This window comes from Pongo abelii, chromosome 14 (assembly GCF_028885655.2).
Source record: "Pongo abelii isolate AG06213 chromosome 14, NHGRI_mPonAbe1-v2.0_pri, whole genome shotgun sequence".
Lineage (NCBI taxonomy): Eukaryota > Metazoa > Chordata > Mammalia > Primates > Hominidae > Pongo > Pongo abelii.
The window spans coordinates 78,608,752-78,635,521 of record NC_071999.2 but is presented as its reverse complement, the minus strand read 5'-3'; the positions used below and the strand labels follow the sequence as shown (position 1 = coordinate 78,635,521).

Below are 26,770 nucleotides of genomic sequence, written 5' to 3'. Positions count from 1 at the left end.
GCTTGAGGTCAGGAATTTGAGACCAGCCTGGCCAACATGGCAAAACCCCGTCTCTACTAAGAATACAAAAATTAGCCTGGTGTGGTGGCGCATGCCTGCAATCCCAGCTTCTTGGGAGGCTGAGGCACAAGAACTGCTTGAATCCAGGAGGTGGTTGCAGTGAGCCGAGATCATGCCACTGCACTCCAGCCTGGGTGACAGAAGAAGACTCTGTCTCAAAAGACCCAGAAAAACAAACCACAAAATAAGTGATTTTTGGGTCCTACTAGTGATTCTGGTGGGCCCCAGTCCTACTGAATCAAAATTTCTCAGGGTTGGGTCTCAGATTCTGATAATCAGCCAGATTTGAAGAATACAGTCCTAGTGATCTTGGACTTGATGTAGGCCACTCCATCCAAACTAGTACGTAAATCATTTTACGTCTTGAACTTATAATCCTCCCCACTAATACCAGTTCCTTCTCTCATGTTCCCACGTGATTACATTATCATCTTTAACAGGGGTAATATTTAACTGATACATTTCAACCAATTAGAATACTGGTGAAACTCTGTGTGTCAGGTATGACCTCTTTGTCGCTGGATTACAGGCAGGTCTCAGGAGAGGGGCCAGGACAGATGAGACTGTGATGGAACTGACAGTGGGATCTTAGTGCAGAGCTATTTACCAGTGTTTCTGCTAGTATTTTATTATGTCAATAATTAAAGCAAGGACATGGTAGTTGATTATCAGCTCCACTTCTGGTCTTAAGATCCACAAAGTATGGTCCAAGTAAGGAGAAATTCATGAATGGGATGTTAAAATACTTGAGAGTAACCAGCACGGAAGTGATGACTGAAGTCATTGAAGTAGATAGAACTATAGAACATTATTACTTCAAATTGTGGCCCCGCATTCCTTTTTTTTTTTTGAGATAGGGTCTTGCTTTGTCATCCAGGTTGGAGTGCAGTGATGGAATCATAGTTCACTGCAGAGCTTGTGAAAAATCCAGATTTCTGGACTTCATTCTAGACTTACTTAATCACAATCTCTGAGGGCAGAATCTAGAAGCCTGTTTTACATTTTAAACAAGAATCTTACGTGATTCTTTTTTCTTTAAGAGGCAAGGTCTTACTCTGTTGCCCAGGCTGAAGTGTGGTGGCATTTCAGCCTCAAACTCCTCGGCTCAAGAGATTTTCCCACTTCAGTCTCTCAGGTAGCTAAAACTATAGTGCATGCCACAACAACTGGCTAATTGTTTTTTTCTTTCTTTCTTCCCCCCTCACCGCCCGAGATAGGATCTCACTCTGTTGCTCAGGCTGGAGTGCAGTGGCGCAATCATGGCTCACTGCAACCTCTGCCTCCCAGGTTCAAGCAATCCTCCTCCCACTTCAGCCTCCCAAGTAGTTGGGACTATAGGTGTGTGCCACTGCATTCAGCTAAGTTTTGTAGTTTTTTTTTCTTTTTTTAGAGATAGGGTCTTGCTATAGTGCCCAGGCTGCTCTTGAACTCCTGGCCTCCAGTGATCCATCCTGGCCTCCCAAGTAGCTGGGCTTAGAATTTTTTTATTTTTTTTTATTTCAATAGTTTTTGGGGAACAGGTGGTGTTTGGTTACATGATTAAGATCTTTAGTGGTGATTTCTGAGATTTTGGTGCACCCATCACCTGAGCAGTGCACACTGTACCCAATGTGTAGCCTTGTATCCTCCACCCTGCTCCCACCCTTCCCCATGAGTCCCCAAAGTCCACTGTATCATTCTTATGCCTTTGCATTCTCACAGCTTAGCTGCGACTTGTAAGTGAGAGCATATGATGTTTGGTTTTCCATTCCTGAGTTACTTCACTTAGAATAATGGTCTCCAACTCCGTCCAGGTTGTGTGAATGCCGTTATTTCATTCCTTTTTATGGCTGAGTAATATTCCATGGTATATATACATACCACATTTTCTTTATCCACTCATTGACTGATGTGCATTTGAGCTGGTCCCATATTTTTGCAATTGTGAATTGTGCTGCTATGAATATGAGTGTGCAAGTATCTTTTTCGTATAATATCTTCTTTTTCTCTGGGCAGATACCCAGTAGTGGGATTGCTGGATCAAATGGTAGATCTACTTTTAGTTCTTTAAGGAAGCTACACACTGTTTTCCATATTGGTTGTACTAGTTTACATTATCACCAGCAGTGAAAAAGTTTTCCCTTTTCACCACATCCATGCCAATATCTATTTTTTTTAAATTTTTTTCATTATGCCATTCTTGCAGGAGTGAGGTGGTATCACATTGTGGTTTTGATTTGCATCTCCCTGATAATTAGTGATGTTGAGCATTTTTTACATGTTTGTTTGCCATTTGTATATCTTCTTTTGAGAACTGTCTATTCATGTCCTTAGCCCACTTTTTGATGGGGTTTTTTTCTTCCAGCTAGAATTTTTGATGATTCTTATACTCACTGGGCTTGATTCTAGACTTCATCTAATGTTTTAGAATCTCTCCTAAGGTGTAAGAACAGAGAAAAGGGCAGACACCCGAGGGACGCCTACATTTAAGGGCTAGAAGATGAAGACATCAGCTAAATAGACTAAAGAGCCATCAGTTACAGGATGAGAGCCAGGGAGAATTGTGTTGTAATGCCAAAACAGGACAGAATTTCTAGAATATCTACAATGTCATGCCATAGATAGATCAAATTGTATAGGCTCTGAGAAGAAAATGCTGGCCGTTCAGAGGTCATTAATGACCACTGAGGAGAGTGTAGCTGACATGGGAGGAGAGAAGAATAAATTAAGCACAAAGATAGGGTATTAACTTTTGAAAGCTGCCTATGCCAATACCACTTCCCCCATGTATGTATGTGTGTCAGTGGTGGTTGGCATTTGGTCACACACACACACACACACACACTTTGAAGGGGGTACTAAAGAGTAGAAAAAGGGTATGGAGAGATACTGAAAAAAGGAGACAGATAATAGAATTGATAGCTTTGGGATTAGAAGTGATCTGCAATGCAGATAATGGGAAATAGGATGGAGACAGAAAAATAAAAACACTGGGCAACAGTAGTTAAGCGCCTAGTTGATATTCAATAACATGAATTCATAATGCTTCCAAGCAGGACGAGTCACACAGATTTCCACAAGAATTTTTCAGTATTGTTACTGCAAAACCTAAGAATTTTCTCTTCTCTTGCCTTTCTTCCATTAAATATTTATAGGCTAATTACCAGATTGTAAGATGATATGGTAAAGGTAGAAATTGCCAAGAAAAGCCTGCTGTATAAATTTGGCCACAAAGCAATCTAGAGAGATGGTGAATTCTAGTACTCAGATGGTTGACAAAGTCCAAGGATAGGTAGGAAGAAAAGTAAAACCAGGAGGGGCTTGACAGATTGGAAAAATATGGAAGGGGCTTTATGAGACAGGGACTTGTAATGAGTCCAAATAAAGTACAAATTTAGTGGGAATGAAAGAACTAGGAGAGCTGGAAGGAAAGGAGATTAGAGTTAGAGAACAGAATTTGAGTTCAAGTGTTTGCAACTTCTTTCTCCTTCAAAGCTACCTTTGAGAAATTAATTTTACTGTGGTTCAATTGTATAACATTGCTGATTGGGATGTGTGTGTGTGTGTGTGTGTACGTATGTGTGTATGGGGGGAGGGGGGAGGGATAGCATTGGGAGATATACCTAATGCTAGATGACGAGTTGGTGGGTGCAGCGCACCAGCATGGCACATGTATACATATGTAACTTACCTGCACATTGTGCACATGTACCATAAAACCTAAAGTATAATAATAATAATAATAATAATAAAAGAAAAAAATAAAAAATAAAAAAATAAAGACAAAAAAAAAAAAGAATTTGCATTGTGATTTTCAAATAGCTCTCAAATGAAAAAAATTATAGTCACTCATGAGTTTTCAAGGAACAACCGGCAGGTAAAAAATTTAAACAATTACCTTATTTGTTTGACGTATAAACAGAATATAATTTATAAATAAGTCATTGTTTTTCCCACTTCAGTGGTGGTTGGCATCTGGTAATGTGCACATACACACACACACACAAACACACATTTATATGACCTGGTATTTGCACCTATACAAGCATGATTTAAATAACAAACACTAGCATACTGTCTGGGTCCATATTAACTGAATTTTTTTCCAGAATGAACCATAACCAAGACTTCCTGGATTAAGCACTTGGCAAGGTTAGACACAGAGCTACTACTACAATGAAGGTGAAATGTTTTGTCCATGTAACGAATCAGCCATTCATATGGAAGATAAATGTTATGTCCAACATAATTAAAATATTACTTTATATGTAATTCCATATCAGAACAACCTCAAAAATAAGTAACGGAGTGATAACAGTTAATAATAATTTCTGAGCATCTGCCCTCCCAACTCCGGGTCCTATCTCCATTGCTCTGTTTCCTCCAATCCTAGAGGATCCAGGTGGCTCTGCCACAGCCTCCGTGGCTCTGTGACCTGCAGATACTGGGAGTACTGTAGGGAGGATACCAAGACATGATGGTGGACTGGAGACAGTGTTAGCATACCTCTCCTACTTGGAAAAACAAAGTATGTGTAGAGATTCACACTGTGAACTTTTTTTTACAAGAAGCAACACAAGAATTTAACAGAAGAACTGAAAAAAACCACAGATCCTTTAAAAGAAGTGGTGGCAGCAGCCTACACTGTGAACCAGATGGAAAACTCTGAATCTCCAGAGCATAAGATGGGGAGACTCAGCCACCAGAACACACACTCCCACAGCAAAGCTGGGCAGCCCAGGCCACAGGGGAAGGCCTTAACCCTACTCAGTATGGGAGCCAATTTAGTGAGAGTGGAGAATACAAGAGAAGGAGTGGCATCAGGATGTGCTTTGCATGCACTACCAGATTCCAGCGGGGATGGAGGAAAGCCATTCCTGATCCTACCTCACAGAAGTCTGCTCGGTAACTCAGGCTGTAGTCACAGGTTGAAAAGAGCTCCTGAGATTTGCAATATGATTTTAAGTGGAGACTAACCCTGTTGGCCAGAACCAGGGGGCTGGCATGAAGTGTGCTATAGTGCAGAAGTTGGGCGCCCCTGCTTTGCAGGTGGATAGGGAGGGGCATGGCCTGAAAGCCTGGTTTCTATCGCTGGCAGGAAGGCTTACTGCTTGGGGCAGTTTTGTGTTCTAAGTGTAGACTGCCTGGAACACAGCTAGTTGCTGTTAGCAGAATGCTGCGGGTATGGGATTTGCTGTGCCAAGTGCATGGGAGCTGAGTGGGCCTTACTGCCTTCTACTACTCCCCCCTGCTCCCACTCCCTGTGTGGATTATTCTGTGCACCAGAGGCAGCTCTGCTCCTCTCTGGAACATTACCCGGTGGCCAGAAAGCTGTTCTCTGATCCCCACTGGGGACACTGCTTGTGCTTGTACCTGGTGAGCCTGAGTAAGGACTTGCCTGGTCCAGCCCTCACCGGGCTTTGCCACTGTATGAGCCCTGGTAGCATACCACAATGGACAGGGATATTTGGAGGCTCCATAGCCCCGCCCATTGCCTGAGACCCCAGAGTGCCTGCCCTGGGTAACATAAGGCAAGCACAAATTCCACTACTACCACAGCACCTGGTACTCTTTTGCAAGCACCACCTCCTGGCTGGTAGCCAGGCACAGCCCATTATGACACCTGAAGGCGGAATAACACAGCACTCAGGAAGGAGAAAACTGCGTGCCCTCAGCTGTTGCCATTGCCTGCATTGCCTTGGCTAACCAGGAGGTCTTGAGTCTGTCCATGTGCCCAGTACATTACTGCTACTGCTGGCGTCTGAGAAAGCCAACACTAAGGTTATTTGTAACTAAGGAAATCTCAGAGTCTACGTCACTCCTCTCCTACCCCCATCAGAACTGGTGCTGGTACCCGCTGCTGGGAGAGTAGAGGACAGGTCACATCACTGGATCCTTGGCAGATATTCTCCAGTACCATCCTGGAGTGTGGGAGTCCCACTGAGCAGCTAGACCCAGAGGAGTAGCAGGATTCACAGTAGTCTGGCCCTCCAGGTAAAGGGGGAGTGCCGCACATTAAGGAGGCACCCTGTGGGACAAAAGAAACCAGTCTGCAAGCCTTGAGTCCCTGAACTTTCCACTTGTGGGAAGTTTTTTTTCATCAGAGGCACAGGTGCAGTGCTGGGCTCATAGGGGAAAGTCTACATGGAACATCAGTATTCCTGCAAATGAAAAGAGATGCCTTTCCGATTTGAACAGCTGGAACAGCAGGTCAGGAGTGTGCCTGGGAGGTGGATTACTTTCCTGTTGGCCTGGAAGGAGAGCTGTGGTGGCTCCCTCCCTTCTCCCAGAAAAGACCTCAGTGCATTTCATAGACCTTCCCCAGCTGCTTCCGTCAAGGCTGGGAGCTCTGCTCACTATTAAGTATGGCATTTATCCACCTGCTTTAGTGGAAGCTGGTTTTTACCTATGGGCACCTCCTACTGGCCTGAAGCTTGCACTGTTCAACCATATGAATAAAATACTGGGGATTTTTTTTTTTTTTTTTCTTAAGGGCACATCACTAGGGAATGAGAGAAGCTTCATGAGACCTCTGCCATTCCAGCCCCACAGGAGACAGTGAACCTGCTCACAAATCCAGCACATCACTACTATCACCAGCATCTGAGAAAGCCATCGCACAAAGATTCTCTACAACTAAGGAACTCATACAGAGTCTTCACACTGAAAACGCTGAGTCAAAGCTAGGTAAGAAACCATAAAGTCACATCCCCAACGAGTAAAAAAAAATTAAAAAAAAAAAACTCAGTTGAATTAGAAATAAATAAGTTCCTTCTCATTGGGGTAGACAAAATAGTCTACCCCAATGAGAAGAAACCAGAAAAATAATTCTGGCAATATGAAAAAAAAGAGGATTATATAACACCCCCAAAAGATCACAACAGCTCTCCAGCAGTGGATCCAAACCAAGATAATACTAGATAAATAATTTGAAATACTAGATAAATAATTTAAAAGGCTGATTAATAAGTTACTCCAGGAGATATGAGAGAAAGGTGAAAACCAACATAAAGAAATTAAAGCTGGGCTGGGCACGGTGGTTCTGTAATCCCAGCACTTTGGGAGGCCAAGGCAGGTGGATCACCTGAGGTCAGGAGTTTGAGACCAGGTTGGCCAACATGGCAAAACCCTGTCTCTACTAAAAATACAAAAATTAGCTGGGCATGGTGGTGTGTGCCTGTAATCCCAGCCATTTGGGAGGCTGAGGTGGGATAATCGCTTGAACCTGGCAGAACGGCTTAAACTGAGGAGACAGAGGTTGCAGTGAGCTGCGATTGTGCCACCGCATTCCAGACTAGGCAACAGAGCAAGACTCCATCTCAAAAAAAAAAAAAAAAAAAGAGAGAGAAAAGAAAAAAGAAAGAAAGAAGTTAGAAGAAATTAAAGCTGGATGCAGTGGCTCATGCACCTGGGGAGGCCGAGGCAAGCAGCTCTCTTGAGGCCTGGCCAACATGGCCAACAAGACCAGCCTGGCCAACATGGTGAAACCCCATCTCTACTAAAAATACAAAAATTAGCCAGGTTTCGTGGTCCACGCCTGTAGTCCCAGCTACTCGGAAGGCTGATGCATGAGAATTGCTTGAGCCTGGGAGGCAGAACACGGGATTTTTAGGGCAGTGAAACTACTCTGTGTGATAATATAATGACAGACACATGTCATTATGCATCTGTCTAAACCCCATAGAATGCACGACACCAGCCAGGCACGGTGGAGTCTTCCTAACTTTTGGCAACTGCTGTTTTACTGACTCCATAGTTTTGTCTTTTCCAGCATGTCACATAGTTGGAATCATACAGTACGTAGCCCTTTCAGATTGTCTTTGCCTATTTTTAAACGTTACCTTTTCTCTTCTGTCCTGTTTTTCCACCCCTTAGATATTACAAGACACAATCTGTTTTTTAAAAAATAAACACCTGCATTTTCTGAGGAAATATTTCAATGAAAGTTGCTTTATTTGGAACTTAACATTTTACAAATGAGGACACTGAAACCAAATAAGTTAAAAAACTTTTCCAAGTTTACATAGCTAGTAATTGCCAAAGCTGAGATTTGAATCCAGTGAGTCTGGTTCCAGAATCATGTTCAGGCAATACTTGTTACTGCTTCCCAATAACAAAAAATAAAGCAATATTGAAATAATCCAGAATGTGAACACAGAAGAATCCCTCTCCCCTACGACCCAAAGATAAAGAAGGTGTATTAAAGGCACATGCATGTGTGCACTGATGTGTGTGTACACAGGCACACACACAAATGATAAATAAATGTGACTAATTATCCACAAAGAAATATGCTTCACAACCATTCTTCCATATTAGAGATATCTGATTGCTTTTTGCCTGAATACCTACATTCATGCAGCATCTATAGGTCTAATGCCTTTTTCCTTGCTGATTGGCCACTTTCAGAAGAAACTTAAAAACCATGGCACTCACTTTGAGCCTCCTACATGCCCAGTGGGCTGGGAACTACAGGCAGGATGAACTGTCCGCAATCTTCTTCACTGCTTGTTTTTCTTCATATAACCCATTAGGTTCTAAATGAGTATATATTTCACTTGACAAAAAATCTCTGTTTCTCCCCAACTCCAGTATGAGCACCACAGGGCAGGAATTTTTGTGTCTTATTCACTAATCATCCCCAGAACCTAGAACAAATGCCTGGCCCATAATAGGTACTCAATAAATATTTGTTGAAAGAATGAATTTGATATTAGTACTGCCTAACACTTAACAAACATTATTACTAAATATACTTTATTTCTTATGATGAGCTAAATGGCATGATGGGCTAGAACAGTTTACAGTAACACTACTTTTATAAGTTATTCTAAGGCAAGTGCTCTGTGTATAAAAAGCCATAAATAAACAAATTTATTTGAGAAAAAGTAACACGGTTTCTGCAATGGGAATTCTTGCTATTTATTGCAGTTCCTCAAGAACTATGTAACTGAGTGATTAAAATGTTAACACATAAATAGGAGGCCTTCAAAAAAGTCAACAAAGTTCAAAATAAGATTTTTCAAAGGAAATCACTATTGAATTGGAGGGGTACCTTTTTTTGAAGACGTGGTCTAAACACCTCTCTAGATAAAGAATGAAAGTACTGGGGTTCTCTGAGTCTTAGCCATATAGCTGTATTATAAATAATTCAGAGGAATAGAGTACAGACTAGAATTATTCAAATTTGTAAACGATACTAATTCCAACCAACTAAGAAAACCACAGCCAGTTTGTTCAAGATTGCTCAAAGAGGCAGAAAAGGGACAGGCCAAAAATACGGGGATACATAACAATTATTTCAGCAGTACACAGTATTAATTCAAAATGATATAGAGGTTGGATTAGCTTGCTCCTACACATAGCAGACAAACATGTCTAGGAAGCATTCTAGATATTTATACAACAGTCACACCGGATGACTCCATATTTCTCTAGCATCCTTTACAATCATTCTTACATTTTCACCTTTCTTTTTCAATTCTAAAACTGATTTTTTATGAAGGCTTCCATAAGATGAAAATATTACACATTTATCCAAATGAGTGTTTTCACATATAGGTTGCAAACAGTGTTTAAAAAAAAATAAGAAATAAAAAAACAGAACAGAATAGCAACTAATAGAATGTACTGCACATGGTAAGGATATTGTTTCAGATACACACACACAAATACACAACACATATTTGGGCACTGGGTTGCTATGTAAGGTACACTTCATACTATAGGTCATGGTCAAAAAAGTATGAAAGCTATTTGTTGGCTGGGTGCCGTGGCTCACGCCTGTAATCCCAGCACTTTGGGAGGTTGAGGCGGGCAGATCACCTGAGGTCAGGAGTTCAAGACCAGCCTGGCCAACATGGTGAAACCCTGTCTCTACTAAAAATACAAAAAATTAGCCAGGTGTGGCACATACCTGTAATCCCAGCTACTGGGGAGGATGAGGCAGGAGAATTGCTTGAGCCCAGGAGGCAGAGGTTGCAGTGAGCTGAGATTGTGCCAAAGCACTCTAGCCTGGCTGACAGAGCGAGACTCTGTCTCAAAAAAAAAAGAAGACAGCTGTTTGTCTAGGTAGTAGTTACATTTTTAATTATAAAGGATTATATTTACATACAAATCAGCCCCAATCTTCCAAATCAGTCTCAGGTCAACTTTGTGGCCAGTTTTCCAAAAGCTTAATCACTTAGTGAAAATGTGATTTCAAGAATGGTCATACCATATATTACAGTATTCAGTATGTTCTCTGTTTTTCTTCTTCAATATGTTAAATATAGCTAATAACACATCCATCAGGAACCTAAGAGTCGACTGATTGTATTTGAATCATTTTTGCCAATTCTTTGATTCTTCTTTGATATACTTGTTGATACAGTTAGGCTTTGTGTTCCCATCCAAAGTTCATCCTGAACTGTAGTTCCCATAATCCCCACAAGTCATCAGAAGAACCCAGTGGGAGGTATTAATCATGGGTGTGGTTACGCTCATGCTGTTCTCGTGATAGTGAGTTCTCACAAAATCTGATGGTTTTATAAGGGGCTTTTCCCCCTTTGCTCTGCACTTCTCCTTGCTGCTGCCATGTGAAGAAAGACATGTTGTTTGCTTACCCTTCCACCATGACTGTAAGTTTCCTGAGGCCTCCCCAGCCCTGTGGAACTGTGAATCAATTATACCTCTTTCTTTTATAGATTAGCAGTCTCAGGTATGTCTTTATTAGCAGCATGAGAATGGCTTAATACAGTAAATCAATACTGGGTAGTGGGGCACTGATGTAAAGATACTTGAAAATGTGGAAGTGACTTTGGAACTGAATAACAGGCAGAGGTCAGAACAATTTGGAGGGCTCAGAAGAAGACAGGAAAATGTGGGAAAATTTGGAGCCTCCTAGAGACTGGGTGAACTTCCTAGAGCTTTGACCAAAATGCTGATGGTGATACGGACAAAAAGATCCAGGCTGACTGAGGTAGTTTCAGATGGAGATGAGGAACTTCTTGGAAACTGGAGTAAAGGTCACTCTTGCTATGCAAAGACACTGGTGGCATTTTGCCGCTGCCTTAGAGATCTGTGGAACTTTGAATTTGAGAGAGATGATTTAGGGTATCTGGGGGAAGAAATTTCTTTTTCTTTTTTTTAAATTATACTTTAAGTTTTGGGATACATGTGCAGAACATGCAGGTTTGTTACACAGGTATACACGTGCCATGGTGGTTTGCTGCACCCATCAACCCGTCTACATTAGGTACTTCTCCTAATGCTATACCTCCCCTAGCTCCCCACCCCGAGACAGGCCCCGGTGTGTGATGTTCCCCTCCCTGTGTCCATGTGGTCTCATTGTTTAACTCCCACTTCTGAGTGAGAACACGTGGTGTTTGGTTTTCTGTTCCTGTGTTAGTTTGCTGAGAATGATGGTTTCCAGCTTCATCCATGTTCCTGCAAAGGACATGAACTTTTTTACGGCTACATGGTATTCCATGGTGTATATGTGCCTCATTTTCTTTATCCAGCCTATCATTGATGAGCATTTGGTTTGGTTCCAAGTCTTTGCTATTGTGAATAGTGCTGCAATAAATATATGCGTGCATGTGTTTTTATATTAGAATGATTTATAATCCTTTGGGTATATATCCAATAATGGGATTGCTGGGTCAAATGGTATTTCTGGTTCTAGATCCTTGAGGAATCGCCACACTGTCTTCCACAATGGTTGAACTAATTTACACTCTGGGGGAAAAATTTTCTAAGGGGCAAAGCATTCAAGAGGAAGTAGAGCATAAAATTTGGAAAATTTGCAGCCTGACGATATGATAGAAGAGAAAACCTCATTTTCTGGGGAGAAATTTGAGCCTCTTGCAGAAATTTGCCTATGTAACAAGGAGCAAAATGTTAATTGCCAAGACAATGGTGAAAATGTCTCCAGGGTATGTCAGAGACCTTCACAACAGCCCCTCCAATCACAGGCCTGGAGCCCTAGGAGAGAAAAATGGTTTCCTGGGGCCAGGCCCAGGGCCCCCCTGCTCTATGCAGCTTCGGGACATGGTGCCCTGCATCCCAGCTGCTTCAGCTCCAGCCATGACTAAAAGGGGCCAATGTACAGCTCAGGCCATTTCAGATGGTGCAAGCCCCAAGCTTTGGCAGCTTCCATGTGGTGTTGGGGCCTGCAGGTAGGTGCACAGAAGTTAAGAACTGAGGTTTGGAAACCACTGACTAGATTTCAGAGGATGTATGAAAACTCCTGGATGTTCAGGCAGAAGTTTGCTGCAGGGGCAGAGCCCTCATGGAGAACCTCTGCTAGGGCAGTGCAGAAGGGAAATGTGGGGTTGGAGCACTCACAAAAAGTCCACACTAGGACACTGCCTAGTGGAGCTGTGAGAAGAGGGCCACCGTCTTCCAGACCCCAGAATTGTAGATCTACTAACACCTTGCACTGTCTGCCTGAAAAAGTTGTAGACACTGCCAGCCCATGAAAGCAGCCGGGAGGGGGGCTGAACCATGCAAAGCCACAAGGGCAGAGCTGCCCAAGACCGTGGGAGCCCACCTCTTGCATCAATGTGACCTGGATGTGAGACGTGGAGTCAAAGGAGGTCATTTCGGAGCTTTAAGATTTGACTGTCCTGTTGGATTTTGGACTTAACATGGGCCTGTAGCCCCTCCATTTTGGCCAGTTTCTCCCATTTGAAATGGTTGTATTTACCCAATGCCTGTACCCCCACTGTATCTAGGAAGTATCTAACTTGCTTTTAATTTTGCAGGCTCATAGGCGGAAGGGACTTGCCTTGTCTCAGATAAGACTTTGGCCTTGGACTTTTGGGTTAATGTTGGAAAGAGTTAACACTTTGGGGGACTGTTGGAAAGGCATGATTGTGTTTTGAAATATAAGGACATGAGATTTGGGAGGGTCCAGGTGCAGAATGATATGGTTAGGTTTTGTGTCCCCATCCAGATCTCACCCTGAATTGTAGTTCCTAAAATCCCCATGTGTTGTGGGGAGGGATCCGGTGGGAGGTAATTAATCATGGGGGCAGTTACCCTCATGCTGTTCTCATGATAGTGAGTGAGTTCTCACAAGGTCTGATGGTTTTGGTAAGGGGCTTTTCTCCCTTTGCTTGGCACTTCTTGCTGCCACCATGTGAAGAAGGACGTGTTTGCTTCCCCTTTCACCATGACTGTAAGTTTCCTGAGGCCTCCTCAGCCCTGCAGAACTGTGAGTCAATGAAACCTCTTTCCTTTATTGATTACCCAGTCTCAGGTATGTCTTCATTAGCAGTGTGATAACAGACTAATACACTCGCCAACCTAATGGAAGCTCACTCAGTTGGAGAGCTTCTTTCAGGCCTCAAGAAGTCTGGACACACTGGCCAACTCAGGGGTTTCATGTTCTGGAAAGTCCAGTTAACCCAAGCAGAACTTCTGTGGTTTCATAAAGTGCTATGACTGGCATTAAGTAGGCTCTCAAAATTACTAGCTATTCTTATTTATACATATATATTCATATAATCATTTTTTACATATTTACTGAAAATTGATAATAGACTATGATATCATTACTCTTAAGTGTTTATATTCATTTTTGTCTTATTATTATTGCTTAACTTTGGCTTTTTGATTCAACAAATTTATTTTGTCAGTAATTCATGTTCTCTAATTTGAATATAACAATTCTGGTTAATTTGAAGCTTTTCTTTGTTTTAGAAAACAGTTTTTCAAAAAATGATCACTAATCATCAGAAAAATGCATATCAAAACCACAATGAGGTACCATCTCATACCAGTCAGAATAGCTTTTATTAAAAACTCAAAACTGGTGAGGCTGAGGAGAAACAGGAATGCTTGTATATTGTTGGTAGGAATGTAAGTTAGTTCAGCCATTGTGGAAAGAAGTTTGGAGATTTCTCAAAGAACTCGAAACAGAGCTATCACTCAACCTAGCAATCCCATTACTGGGTATAAACTCAAAGGAACATAAATCATTCTACCAAACACATGCACTCGCATGCCCATCACAGCACCATTTACAATAATGAAGACATGGAATCAACCTAGGTGCCCATAACAATGGATTGGATAAAGAAATTATCATACATATACACCATGAGATACTATGCAGCAATAAAAAAGAATGAAATTGTGTCCTTTGCAGCAACACAGATGCAGCTGGAGGCCATTACCCTAAGTGATTTAATGCAGAAACAGAAAGCCAAATACTCCATATTTTTACTTATAAGTGGGAACTAAACATTGCATACATATGGACATAAAGATGGGAACAACAGACTCTGGGAACTAGCAATGGGGTGAGGGAGAGGGGGCCAACGGTTGAAAAACTAACTATTGGGTACAATGCTCACTACCTGGGTGACAGTATCAATTAAACTCCAAACCTTACCATCACATAATATACCCAGAGAAATACAAAAATCAGCTGGGCACTGTAGCAGGAGCCTGTAATCCCCGCTACTCAGGAGGCTGAGGCAGGAGAATCGCTTGAACGAGGGAGGCAGAGGTTGCAGTGAGCTGAGATTGTGCCACTGCACTCCAGCCTGGGCGACAGAGTGACACTCCATTTCAAAAAAACCAACCAACAAAAAACCCAGATAATAAACCTGCCCATGTACCCCTGAATCTAAAATAAAAGTTGAAATTAAAAACCAAGAACATTCACGGTTTATGTTATGATCATATAAACACTATTCATCAATGAATACTTAATTAAAAAAAAACCAAAAATGCAGCTTTTCACATTTCTCATAAAATGCTTAGTTTGCATTTTAGTCTTAAAATGCAATTAAATACACTTCTGCATTTGATAAGAGAAGAAATTATTTAAATTATCATTAAACATTTTTGCTATTGTGTTAAAATTCATTTTATTGTTTATTCTGAATATTTCTTTTTCTTTTTTTTTTTTTTTGAGACAGTCTTCCTCTGTCACCTAGGCTAGAGTGCTGCAGTGGTGCGATCTTGGCTCACTACAACCTCTGCCTCCTGGGTTCAACCGATTCTCATGCCTCAGTCTCCCAAGTAGCTGGGATTACAGGTGCCCGCCACTACGCCGAGCTAATTTTTGTATTTTCAGTAGAGACAGGGTTTCACCATGTTGGCCAGGCTGGTCTTCAACTCCTGACCTCAGGTGATCCCCCTGCCTCAGCCTCCCAAAGTGCTGGGATTACAGGCATTAGCCACCACACCTGGCTTATTCTGAATACTCCTATATAGGCAAAAATCATTATTTACTCCAATTCTGGAACTATTATTTCCTTTAAAAATTGCCAGATTTACAAGAAAAATACTTATTTTATTAATGCTATGGCCAGCAAGAGAAAAATAAATGAAACTCTGGAACAGAAATAAGATCCTACATTTACCGAGTGATTAACATATGCCAGTTAGTGTGCTAAGTGCTTATCTTAGATTGAACCCTCTCTCATTTTGGAGCAAACATGCAATATAGTATTATTATTTCCACTTACACTTTGGAAAACTGAGGCTTACAAAAAGATAACTTGCCTAAAGTCATATAACCAGTCTGCCTAACTTGAAAGTTCTTGGCTTTTTCCCCTACACAAACAATATAGAACCCTGGGGCATGTCAACACTTAAGACATAATCAGAGAAAAAGAAGTCAACAAAGGAGACTGAGGAGTATGAAGGTAACAAAGTGGTGGGAGGAGACAGCAAGCGAAGATTTGGGAAGAGGGGAGATGACAGAAGATGAGGATGAGAAGTAGATTAGAATCAAATTGGCCATCTATGCCACGCTAAAGAATCTGGACATTGTCTTGTAGGCCATGGGCCTTTAAAAATAAGTCATGATTGACAGCACAGAGGACAGTTTTGGATAGGGGACTTTAAAAAAATTATTAATTTTTAAATTGATACATAATTATATGCATAGGGTATATGTGATATTTTGATACATGCATATAATATGTAAAAATCAAATCGAGATATTTAGGACATCAATAACCTTAAACATTTGTCATTTCTTTGTATTAGGAACATTTCAAATCTTCTAGCTATTATGAAATATACAATAAATTATTGTAAACTACAGTCATCCTATTGTGCAATTAAACACTACAACTTATTCCTTCTATCTAACTTTATGTTTGCATCCATTAACCACCCTCTCTTCATTCCCCATCTTCACCTTCCCAGGTTCTGGTGACTATTATTCTATTATTATTCTAGTAAGATAAAGACTTTTGATAGGCTGATAAATTAAAATTCACTTGCTAAATTAAAAAAATTCAGGCAATGTAGTATCTCATCTAAGTGTTATTTTTTAAGCCTTGTATTTCTAGTAATGAAATAAATGCCACTGTTCTTTACTAAACGATATTTTTCTTTTTTTGAGACAGTCTTGCTCTGTCACCTGGGCTGGAGTGCAGTGACACAATCTTGGCTCACTGCAACCTCTGCCTCCCAGGCTCAAGCAATTCAATTGCCTCAGCCTCCCAAGTAGCTGGGACTATATGTGCACACCACCACACCAGGATGATTTTTGTATTTTCAGTAGAGACAGGGTTTCATCATGTTGGTCAGGCAGGTCTCAAACTCCTGGCCTCAAGTTATCTGCCCGCCTTGACCTCCCAAAGTGCTGGGATTGCAGGTGTGACCCACTGTGCCCAGCCTACTAAAGGATTTTTAATATCAACAAACAGAAAAACATTTTGAAAGGCAAAGGAACCCTATAAATCATACCGTTTTTAATCTCTTCTATGAAAATAGGATACATCTTATAATTGCTGTTGATAAAGCCCATGCATGAAAAAATTGGTCTTGGCTGTTCATATTATTATTTCAGTTGAGTTTTGAGTATGGCTAGTCCTTCATAGGCTGAGTACAATTGTCATTTAAGTATCTAAAAAGATCACAAGGGATTCTGCATTGAAACAGAAGAAAAACACAGAAACAGAGTTGTGCAATATAGGACAAAAATCACTGCCTTAAGTCTAAAAGAAAGTATGTCTAAAATGAAAAAAAATTAAAGTAATAACAAAGCATTGTATCACAGTTTAATTAGCAGCATCCTCCACTCTTCCTCACAGTGGTACACAAAATAGTGGAGTTTTTTTTTTTTAAATGTCATTGAAGTCTTAGAAATATGGTTGACCTTGAAATTTAATCAGATCTACATTGTTTAGGGCCACATGGTAGGTATGTGAGTCTCCTCCTTTAAAATGTTTAGGTGGGGTCCTGTGAGTTGTATGTACCACAGACTCTTTCCAAGAGACTGAGCTCACTGGGGATGCTGGAAGAACACTCCTCGCAGTTGTTAGAGGCAGAAGAATGGGTCAGGCAACTCAAAGGGCAGAGATAAATGTTTTATTACTTCAAGTACTTACTTTATTATGACTAGTGGTATTTGTGTCCCCTTTGCATGACATATTTTCAGATTTTTTTCATTTTCTGTATGTTTAAACAGAAACACAATCACATCCTCTCTGTATATGCTGTGTACATGCACACACACAAATATATTAAAACCCAAACAGAGAAACAGAAATTATTCTGCAATTTGTTTTTTGAAAAATCATCAATACAGTATAAATTTCTTTCAAAGTTAATACATATAGGTCTACTTTATTTTACCTATGCACTTTGAAGCCTCTTTCAAATCTAGCAATGCCTTCTAGGTACAAAATTCCAGGTAGCTAAACCTTGCCATGTGGTCACTGATGACTGTGTATGTCCCACTTTCTAGACAAGCTTCCTGAAATTAACTTAGTTGTAAAAGATAAATCTCTGTGTGCTTACAGTAGAAAATAAGGCCTTCGTGAACAAGGTTGGTTACGTTAGAAGTGAAAAGCCATGTCTATTTTGTCATCAGTTGTTGAATATAGTGGGAAATTGATACATATTTACTGAATAACTAGAAGGAGAGCATATATCAAGGTTTAAGGCAGCTAAGAAAGACCAATTCTTGTTGGCAGTAATGTGGCACACTTTATGATTCTGGATTTTCTACTGTTTAGCAAACTCCACACTGACACTCGACTCTTAACTAAACTTGTCAGTTTCTTGAGAATTAGTGGGTATACACAAATACACAAAAAAGAATAACTTTTTTTCTCTTTTATACTGGACCAACTAATAAAACAACGGTCGAAAGACATTGGACATCAAGCAATGAAGGAGATCCCTGACACACAGGAAACAAACAAGGTAAACTCTATGACTGTCTTAGTTTATTGCCTAGAGACAGCTTTCAAGCTGTGGTGCTGGGAAGGAGAATTAAGGCAGAGCCTGTCAAACTCCCTGAGTTAAGGAGCTGTTGATAGAAGTAATAACCAAGGTGGTTACAGTTCATATGGGAGACTACTGAAGAAAAGGGAGCTGCAAAGAGACAGAACTCTGACAATTTACAGATAGTGCCCCTTAAGTATTTACCTGGCACAGAACACTGCATATATATAAAGACAGGAGACAGAACTACAGACAAGATTGGTAGGAGCAATCTCTGAAGTGAACATGGGCAAGGCATAGTGCTTATTTCCATCAGCCAAAGTAGAAAACCTTACAATTTACAGGACATGTAATACTGAAAGAGTTTTGTTGTAGTAATGGGGGAGAAATTGGCCTTACGATAAACCCTTCTCTGCCTAAAAAAGCTTAAAAGCAAGATTTGGAAGAATCAAACTGTTTCCAAGAAATCTAACTATGTCCCAGAACAAAGCTAACAAAAACATATAGGAATACAAAACATCTAGCACCAAGGTAAAATTTACAAGGTCTGGCATCCAGTAAATAATTACTACGTATGCAAAGAAGCTGAACCATGTGATATATAATGAGAAAATTCAACTTTATTGAAGCCAGCCATGAAATGACAAAATAATAGAATTAGTAGATAAGAATATAAAAAAAGTTATTGAAATTATATTTCACATATTCCAGAAAATAAAGTTTGAGAATGTTAAGGAGAGACCTAAAAGACACAAAGAAGATCCAATTTGAACTTCTAGAAATGAAAACTACAATATCTGAGATAAAAACTGGATTGAACTGAAAGCAGATTATACAGTGGTGAAAAAAAGATTAGTGAACTGGAAGACATAGTAAAAGAAGCTATTCAAAAGAAAAGCAGAAAAAAGACTGAAAAAAACTGAAGAGAACATCATTTGTTCTGTTGTAGAATAACTTTAAGCAACCTAATATAGATCTCATTGAAGTCCCCAAAGGAAGGTGAGAGGATTGAAGTATTTAAAAATTTAAGAAATTTATAAATTTGATAAACTCACATATGTAAGATGTTCAACAAAACCCAAGCATAAGAAACATGAAGAAAACTCCAGCAAGCCAAATGATAATCAAATTGCTTAAAGCCAGTGACTAAAAATCTCTTAAAAGCAGCTAAAGAAATACATATTACCTAGAGAGGAACAAAGATAAGGATGACAGCAATATCTTGGCAGAAACGATGCAAACTAGAAGAGAGTGAAGCAATATCTTTCAACTAATGAAAAAGAGAGAGAGGGAGAGAAGTCAACCTCAAATTCCTTACCCAGGGAAAATATCTTTCTAAACAACAAAGGTGAACCCAGCAAATCCATTCCCAGGTATACACTTAAAAGAAATGAAAACAGGTACTCATACATTTGCTTGTATTTGCGTGTTCATAGCAGCACTTTTTACAATAATCAGAAGGTGGAAATAACCTAAATGTTCATCAAAGGATAAATGAATAAACAAATTAAGGTAAATATACACAACAGAATATTATTCGGCCATAAAAAGGGATGAAGTACTGGATACATGCTACAATATGGATGAACATCAAAAACAGTATGCTCAGTGAAAAAAACCAGACACAAAAGGTCACATATTGTATGATTCCATTTATATGAAACATATCCAGATGAAGTAAATCCACAGAAATAAAGTGATTTGGCAGTTGTCAGAGGGTGGGGTCAAAGAGGAGTGGGGATTAAGTGCTTAATGGATACAAGGTTTTATTCCGGGGTGATGAAAATATTTTAGGACTAGATAGAGATAGTGATTGTACAACACTGTGAATGAATATTAAACGGTTTAATTTAAAATGGTTAATCTTATGTCATGTGAATTTCACCTCAATAAAAAACCCACAAAACCAAAGGTGAAGCACAACACACCTAAGATAAAGTGGATTTTATCAAAATTAAAGACTTTTGTGCCTCGAAGGACACTAACAAGTGGAGGAAAGACAACCCACACAGAATGGGAGAAAATATTCACAAATCATATATTGGATAAAGGTCTAGTGTCCAGAATATATAAAGAACTCTTACAACTCGACAATAGAAAGACAACCCAATTCAAAAGTGGGCAAATGACTCGAATAGACATCTTTCTAAAGAAGATCTATAAATGGCCAATAAGAACCCAAAATGATAGTTAACATTATTAGCCTAATTAGAGAAATGCAAAGCAAAATCATTAGAAGATACTACTTTGTAATCACCAGGATGGCTAGAGTTAAAAAAATGAAAAATAAGCATTGGTGAGGATGTGGAAAAATTGGAACCCTTGAAACGGCTGGTGGGAATGTAAAATGGTATAGTCACTATGAAAAACTGTTTTGCAGTTTCTTGAAAAGTGAATCATAGAATTATCATTTCATCTTGAATTCCACTTAACGAGAATTGAAAACAGGTGTTCAAACAAAAAATCTGAACATGAAATGTTCGCAGCAGCACAATTCAAAATAGACAAAAATCCATTAACTGATCGATAAACAAAATGTAGTTAATCTGCAAAATGGAATATTATTCAGTCATAAAAAGGAACTGAGCACTGATAGATGGCAAAATATGAACCCTGAAAACATTATGCTAAGTGAAAGGAGCCAGACACAAAAGGCCAAATATTGCATGATTTCATTTATATAAAATATCCAGAACAGGCAAATCCATAGAGAGAGAGAGAGCACATTATTGCTTGTGGGGGACTGAGGTGGAGTGGGGAATGGGGAGTGACTGCTTAATGGGTACAGGGTTTCCTTCCCAGGTGATGAAAATGCTCTTTTACTAGATAGTGGTGATATGTATGAAACACCGTAAACATACCATGAGCCACTAAATCGTATACTTTAAAATGGTTAAAATGGTAAATTTTGTTACCTGAATTTTACCACAATAAAAAAAGTAAATCCTTAAATACCTACTTTCAGTTAATTTGGCCTTATAGCATATCTGTGAGAATTGCATTTTAACCTAGACTTTTGTCAAAAATAGTCGGAAATGTAAAAACAAAAAAACTAAAAATAGGCAAAATAGCAACTTTTTGCTATATACAGAAACAGAATTCATCACCATAAACCTGCTCTATAAAAATTGTTAAAGGAAGTGCATCAACCAGGAGGAATAGATAACAGTTTGAAATTCAGGCCTACAAAAAGGAATAAAGAGCACAAGGTATGGTAACTATTTAAATTTAACATATTTCCCTCATATTATTATATCTCTTTATAAGATTATCACTGTTTATTTCATTTCATTTTATTTATTTATTTTTGAGACGGAGTTTCACTCTTTCACCCAGGCTGGAGTGAAGTGGCGCGATCTCGGCTCACTGCAACCTCAAACCCCTAAGTTCAAGCTATTCTCCTGCCTCAGCCTCCCAAGTAGCTGGGATTACAGGTGCCTGCTACCATGCTAAATTTTGTATTTTTAGTAGAGATGGGGTTTTGCCATGTTGGCCAGGCTGGTTTCGAACTCCTGACCTCAGGTGATCCACCTGCCTCAGCCTCTCAAAGTGCTAGGATTACAGGCGTGAGCCACTGTGCCCAGCCTGATTATCACTGTTTAAGTAATAATAGCAGTAATGTAGTATGGGAGTTTATATGTGTATAAATAAAATGTACGACAACAAGAACACAAAGGCTGGGGGAACAAATAGAAGAATATTGTTGTAAGGTTCTTATACCATATGTTTTACTAAATATCACTTGGAGCTACATGGTGATAAGTTAAAGATGCATATACACTATAATCTAAATCAACCACTGAAATAACAAAGTTATAGCCAATAAGCAACAATAAGATAAAATGAAATGAAAAAAAATTCAATTAATCCAAAAGAAGACAAGAAAAAAAAAGTGAATAAAAAGTAGATGGGCCAAACAGAAAACATTAGCAAGACGAAAAACTTGAACATAACCATATCAATAAATATACTAGATGTTAAGTGTTCTAAAAAAATCTCCAACTGAAAATCATATTTTGTCAGATGGGTTAAAAGAAGAAGGATGGAAAACCATACACTTTGCTAATGCTAATGTTTTAGTAGTTTTCACTGTAAAAGTTTGACAATAAAAGATATCAGTTGACAGTTTTTAGTTATACAGTGAAAACTAAAAAATAATAGTATTAAGATACATTAAAGAAGACCTAAATAAGGGTAAAGATGCAGTATGTTCATGGGTCAGAATATTCAATATTAAGATGTCAATTTTCTCTGCTTCATCTATATATTCAACTTATGTAATGTCAACCAAAATCACAGCTAGTTTTTGAAAAAAAATTAACAAACTGATGATAGAATTCATACAGAAATGCAAAAAAAAAAAAAAAAAAACCAGCTAAACAACTTTGAAAATGAACAGCACTGGAGGACCAATACTATCTGATTTCCAGATATTATAAAGCTACAGCAATCGAGATAGTGTGGTATTGACATAAAGACAGATAACTGGAACAGAGAGTCAAGAACAGTCTGACACATAAATGATTGTTTCTCAACAAATGATGCTACAACAGTTGTGTTTCAATTATGCAAACATATTAATTTCAATCTATATCTTCCACTCAGTATAAAAATTAAACTAAAAATGAATCACAGACCTAAAACTATGAAACATCTAGAAGAAAACATAGACAAAACCCCTTATGACCCTAGGTTAGGCAAAGATATTTAAAATACAACACCAAAGCACAATCCATAAAAGAACAAAGTGATGAACTGTACTTGATAAAAGCATCTCTTCAAAAGACATTGTTGGCTGGATGGAATGGCTCACACCTGTAATCCCAGCACTTTGGGAAGCCAAGGTGGGAAGATCACTTGAGCCCAGGAGTTCGAGACAACCTGAGCAACATAGCAAGACCTCATCTCTACAAAAAAATAAAAAAAAGTAGCCAGGTGTGGTTGCAGGTAACTGCAGTCCTAGAATTTGGGAGGCTAAGGCTCCCAATAGTTTGAGGCTCTTGAGTCCAAGAGTTCGAGGCTGCAATGAGCTATGATTCCACCACTGCACTCCAACCTGGGCAACAGAGTGAGACTCTGTCTCTAAAAATAAATAATAATAAATAAAAGAATAAAAAGACATCATTAAGAGGTGAAAAGATAAGCCACAGGGTGGGAAAAATATTTGTAAATCATATATCAGATAAATGACTTGTATTTAGAATATATAAATAGTACTCAAAACTCAAGAATAAGAGGACAAACAACCTGATAAAACAGACAAAAAATGTGAGGAGACACTTCTCCCAAGAAGATAAACAGAGGGCAAAGAAACTCAAATGAGAAGATCCTCAAAATCATTCGTCATTAGAGAAATGCAAATTAAAACCACACTAATATGCCACTACACACCCATTATAGTGGATAAAAAAACTAACCATATCAAGGCAAGGATGTAGAAAAATTGGAAATTTCATACATTATTGGTGGAAATGTAAAATGGTACAAACATCTGGGAAACAGTTTAGCAGTTTCTTAAGATGTCAAATAGACACCTACCATATGATCCAGCCAGTCTACTCCTAGATATTTACCCAAGAGAAATGAAAGCATATGTCCATACAAAGACTTGTATGTGAATGTTCATCTGAGCTTTATTCAGAAAACTGGAAATGACCCCTATGTCCATCAACAAATGAATGGATAAACAAACTGTGGTACATCCACACAATGAAATGTTACTCAGTAATGAAAAAAATGAACAACAAATAAATCTTGAAATAGTTATGCAGAGTGAAAGAAGACATTAAAAAAAGCATATACATACTATATGATTCCTCTTATATAAAAGTCTAGGAAATACAAACTAGGCTTGCTCATGCCTGTAATCCCAGTACTTTGAGAGGCGGAGGCAGGTGGATCATGAGGTCAGGAGTTCGAGACCAGCCTGGACAACATAGTGAAACCCCGCCTCTACTAAAAATACAAAAATTAGCCGGGAATGGTGGCACACGCCTGTAGTCCCAGCTACTTGGGAGGCTGAGGCAGCAGAACTGCTTGAACCTGGGAGGCAGAGGTTGTGGTGAGCCAAGATTGCACAACTGCACTCCAGCCTGGGCAACAGAGTGAGGCTCTGTCTCAATAAACAAACAAACAAACAAACAAACTAACTAACTAACTAACCTACAGTAACTGAAAGTAAATCAGTAATTGCTTAGGGACTGAGATGGGAAAGGTTGGGAGGGAAGAATTCCAAAGGGGCATATGGAAACTTTTGGGGAGATGTATGTGTTTATTACCTTCATTTTGGTGATAGTTTCATGGGTATATTCATGTGCCAAATGTCAAACTGCACTATACTTTAAATATATGCAATTTACTGTATATCAATTATACTTCAAAAAAGCTGCTAAAAAGGGGAGTATTTGTTTTTATTTTGGGTATTACTTAGCATTGTCATTTTGTCAGTTCACTTATGTATAACCTCAGACATAATCTGAAAAGCGTTTAACTCAATGGTAGTTCTAACATTAGTTATTAGTATTTCATCTGTGTATTATCAAAAAGGCCAAACTGATTTAAATATTTAACCTGATCCAAAGAATAGAGATCCTGAACCAGCCTAGCCAACATGGTGAAACCCTATCTCCACTAAAAATACAAAAAATTAGCCTGGCGTGGTGGCGTGCACCTGTAATACCAGCTACTCAGGAGGCTGATGCAGGAGAATCACTCGAAACTGGGAGGCAGAGTTGCAGTGAGCCAAGAATGCACCACTGCACTCTAGCCTGGGCAAGAGAGCAAGACTCTGTCTCAAAAATAAATAAATAATAAAATTAAATAAAGAATAAAGATCCTGAGATAATTTCCTTCTGTATTATTTCACCATCTATATGAATAGTCTATTGTTATAACAGCAATCTAATATTAATCATTCATCTAGTTTATATAATTATTTTCAGTGTAAGCAATATAATTTTTGTGAAGCAGAAAAAAGTAAAGTCCATGGAATACTTTAAATATTTTATTTTCAATCTTAAGGGGAAAGTTATATACTGAAGTTGGCACAGATCTTTTAATACAGGGTTACTGATTCTTTCTCCAAATGTCTTATGAAATTTTTTCAAACGTACACAAAAGTCCAGAACTCAGTACTAAACCTATATGTAAACGTCATCCAACTTCAAACATTATTAACATTTTGTGATTCTTGTTTTATTTGTTGAGCCCTTCCTCCTTTTCTCATGAAATATTTTAAAGCAAATTCCAGGCACCATACCATTTCACATCATAAATATTTCAGCATTTAAGTCTTCTTCTCAATATAAGCCATAGCTTATTTAAAAATGGTTTCATACAAAGTTAATTATACTTAATTATAGGAGCATTTAACACTTAATTTCTTACATTTTCTCCCAACAATTTATAGACGTGTGTTCACATTTAGAAATTCTTTCTTTTTATTTTTGAGACTAGAGTTTCCCTCTGTTGCCCAGGCTGTACAACGGCATGATCTCGGCTCACTGCAACCTCCGCCTCCCAGGCTCAAGTGATTCTCGTGCCTCAGCCTCCCAGGTAGCTGGGATTACAGGCATGTGCCATCATGCCCAGCTAATTTTTGTATTTTTAGTAGAGACAGCATTCTGCCATGTTGGCCAGGCTGGTCTTGAACTCTTGACCTCAAGTGATCCACCTGCCTTGGCTTCCCAAAGTGCTGGGATTATAGGCATGAGCCAGTGCACCCGGCTTCTTTATTTTTAGAGATGGCAGATCTTGCTTTGTAGCCAAGGCTCAAACTCCTCAGCTCATGTGACCCTCCTGCCTTGGCCTCCAAAAGTGCTGGGATAATAGGCATGAGCCACTGCATCCAGCCCACATTTAGAAATTCTTATTTCAATTAACTGAAATGCTCAGGAAGGCATGTATTTTAATATTTTACTTTTAAAAAATATTTTTGAAAATTACTGTGAAATTAAAGGCAACTAGAGGGAGCTACGATATATTAGCAAACAGAGGTTTGTTTGTTTATTTATTTATTTAATATTTTCTGCTTCCACCTAGTAGTGTGCTGGACTTGGCTTGCAGCAGCTTGTAGGAGTTCTCTATTATTTCATACAAAGACTTGTACACGAATGTTCATATGAGCTTTATTCCAAAAACTGGAAATGACCCCAATGTCCATCAACAAGTAAATGGATAAACAAACTGGTACATCCACACAAAGAAATTACTCAGCAATGAAAAGAATGAAGTACAAACGAATCTTGAAAATTTTTAGGAATTTTGTGGGCTGGCTATCAAACACAACTAGTATTAAAAACTAAACTAAATTATTTAAATTTATAGTAAAATACATTTTATTAAAAACAAAGGTAAAAACAATCAAATTTGTCAATTTAAAATTATTTTACTGTTATCTATGCTCTTGAGTTTACCTATGTCTGTTGTATCTGTATGGTGCAAACATTAAGTACTGGTATGCTGCTGACGATCTTTACTCCATCTTCAGTAACCTTAGGTTGGTAGTTTGAAGTTAGCCATGGTGGCAATATTTATACAACAGATACAA

The 26,770-nt window shown here is 38.9% G+C and overlaps 1 protein-coding gene and 1 long non-coding RNA gene across 16 annotated transcripts in view; one reads left to right on the top strand and one right to left on the bottom strand.

The window, feature by feature from the left end:
* The window catches only part of PIBF1 (progesterone immunomodulatory binding factor 1), a 233,908-nt gene that overhangs the window by 56,714 nt on the left and 150,424 nt on the right, over positions 1–26,770 (bottom strand). The window contains exon 15 of one of the 9 annotated variants that reach the window (XM_054529102.2): positions 9,864–10,073. The exons of 7 other annotated variants lie outside the window; for them this stretch is intronic. In XM_054529102.2, the coding sequence (XP_054385077.2) occupies positions 9,879–10,073 (195 nt within the window). In that variant the 3' untranslated portion in view covers positions 9,864–9,878. Of the gene's footprint in view, positions 1–9,863; positions 10,074–10,269; positions 26,715–26,770 lie in introns of those variants that run through there. One more of the 9 variants, XM_054529104.2, reaches the window with a different exon arrangement.
* Positions 4,112–26,770, top strand: part of LOC129049562 (uncharacterized) — a 70,889-nt gene continuing 48,230 nt past the window's right edge. For 2 of the 7 annotated variants that reach the window (XR_008512752.2, XR_008512750.2), the window contains exons 1-3: positions 4,112–6,249; positions 6,533–6,726; positions 18,149–18,201. This is a non-coding gene — a long non-coding RNA (uncharacterized LOC129049562). Of the gene's footprint in view, positions 6,250–6,532; positions 6,727–18,148; positions 18,202–18,933; positions 21,113–21,313; positions 21,446–21,558; positions 21,898–24,803; positions 25,028–26,770 lie in introns of those variants that run through there. The other 5 variants (XR_008512747.2, XR_008512751.2, XR_008512749.2 and 2 more) reach the window with 5 other exon arrangements.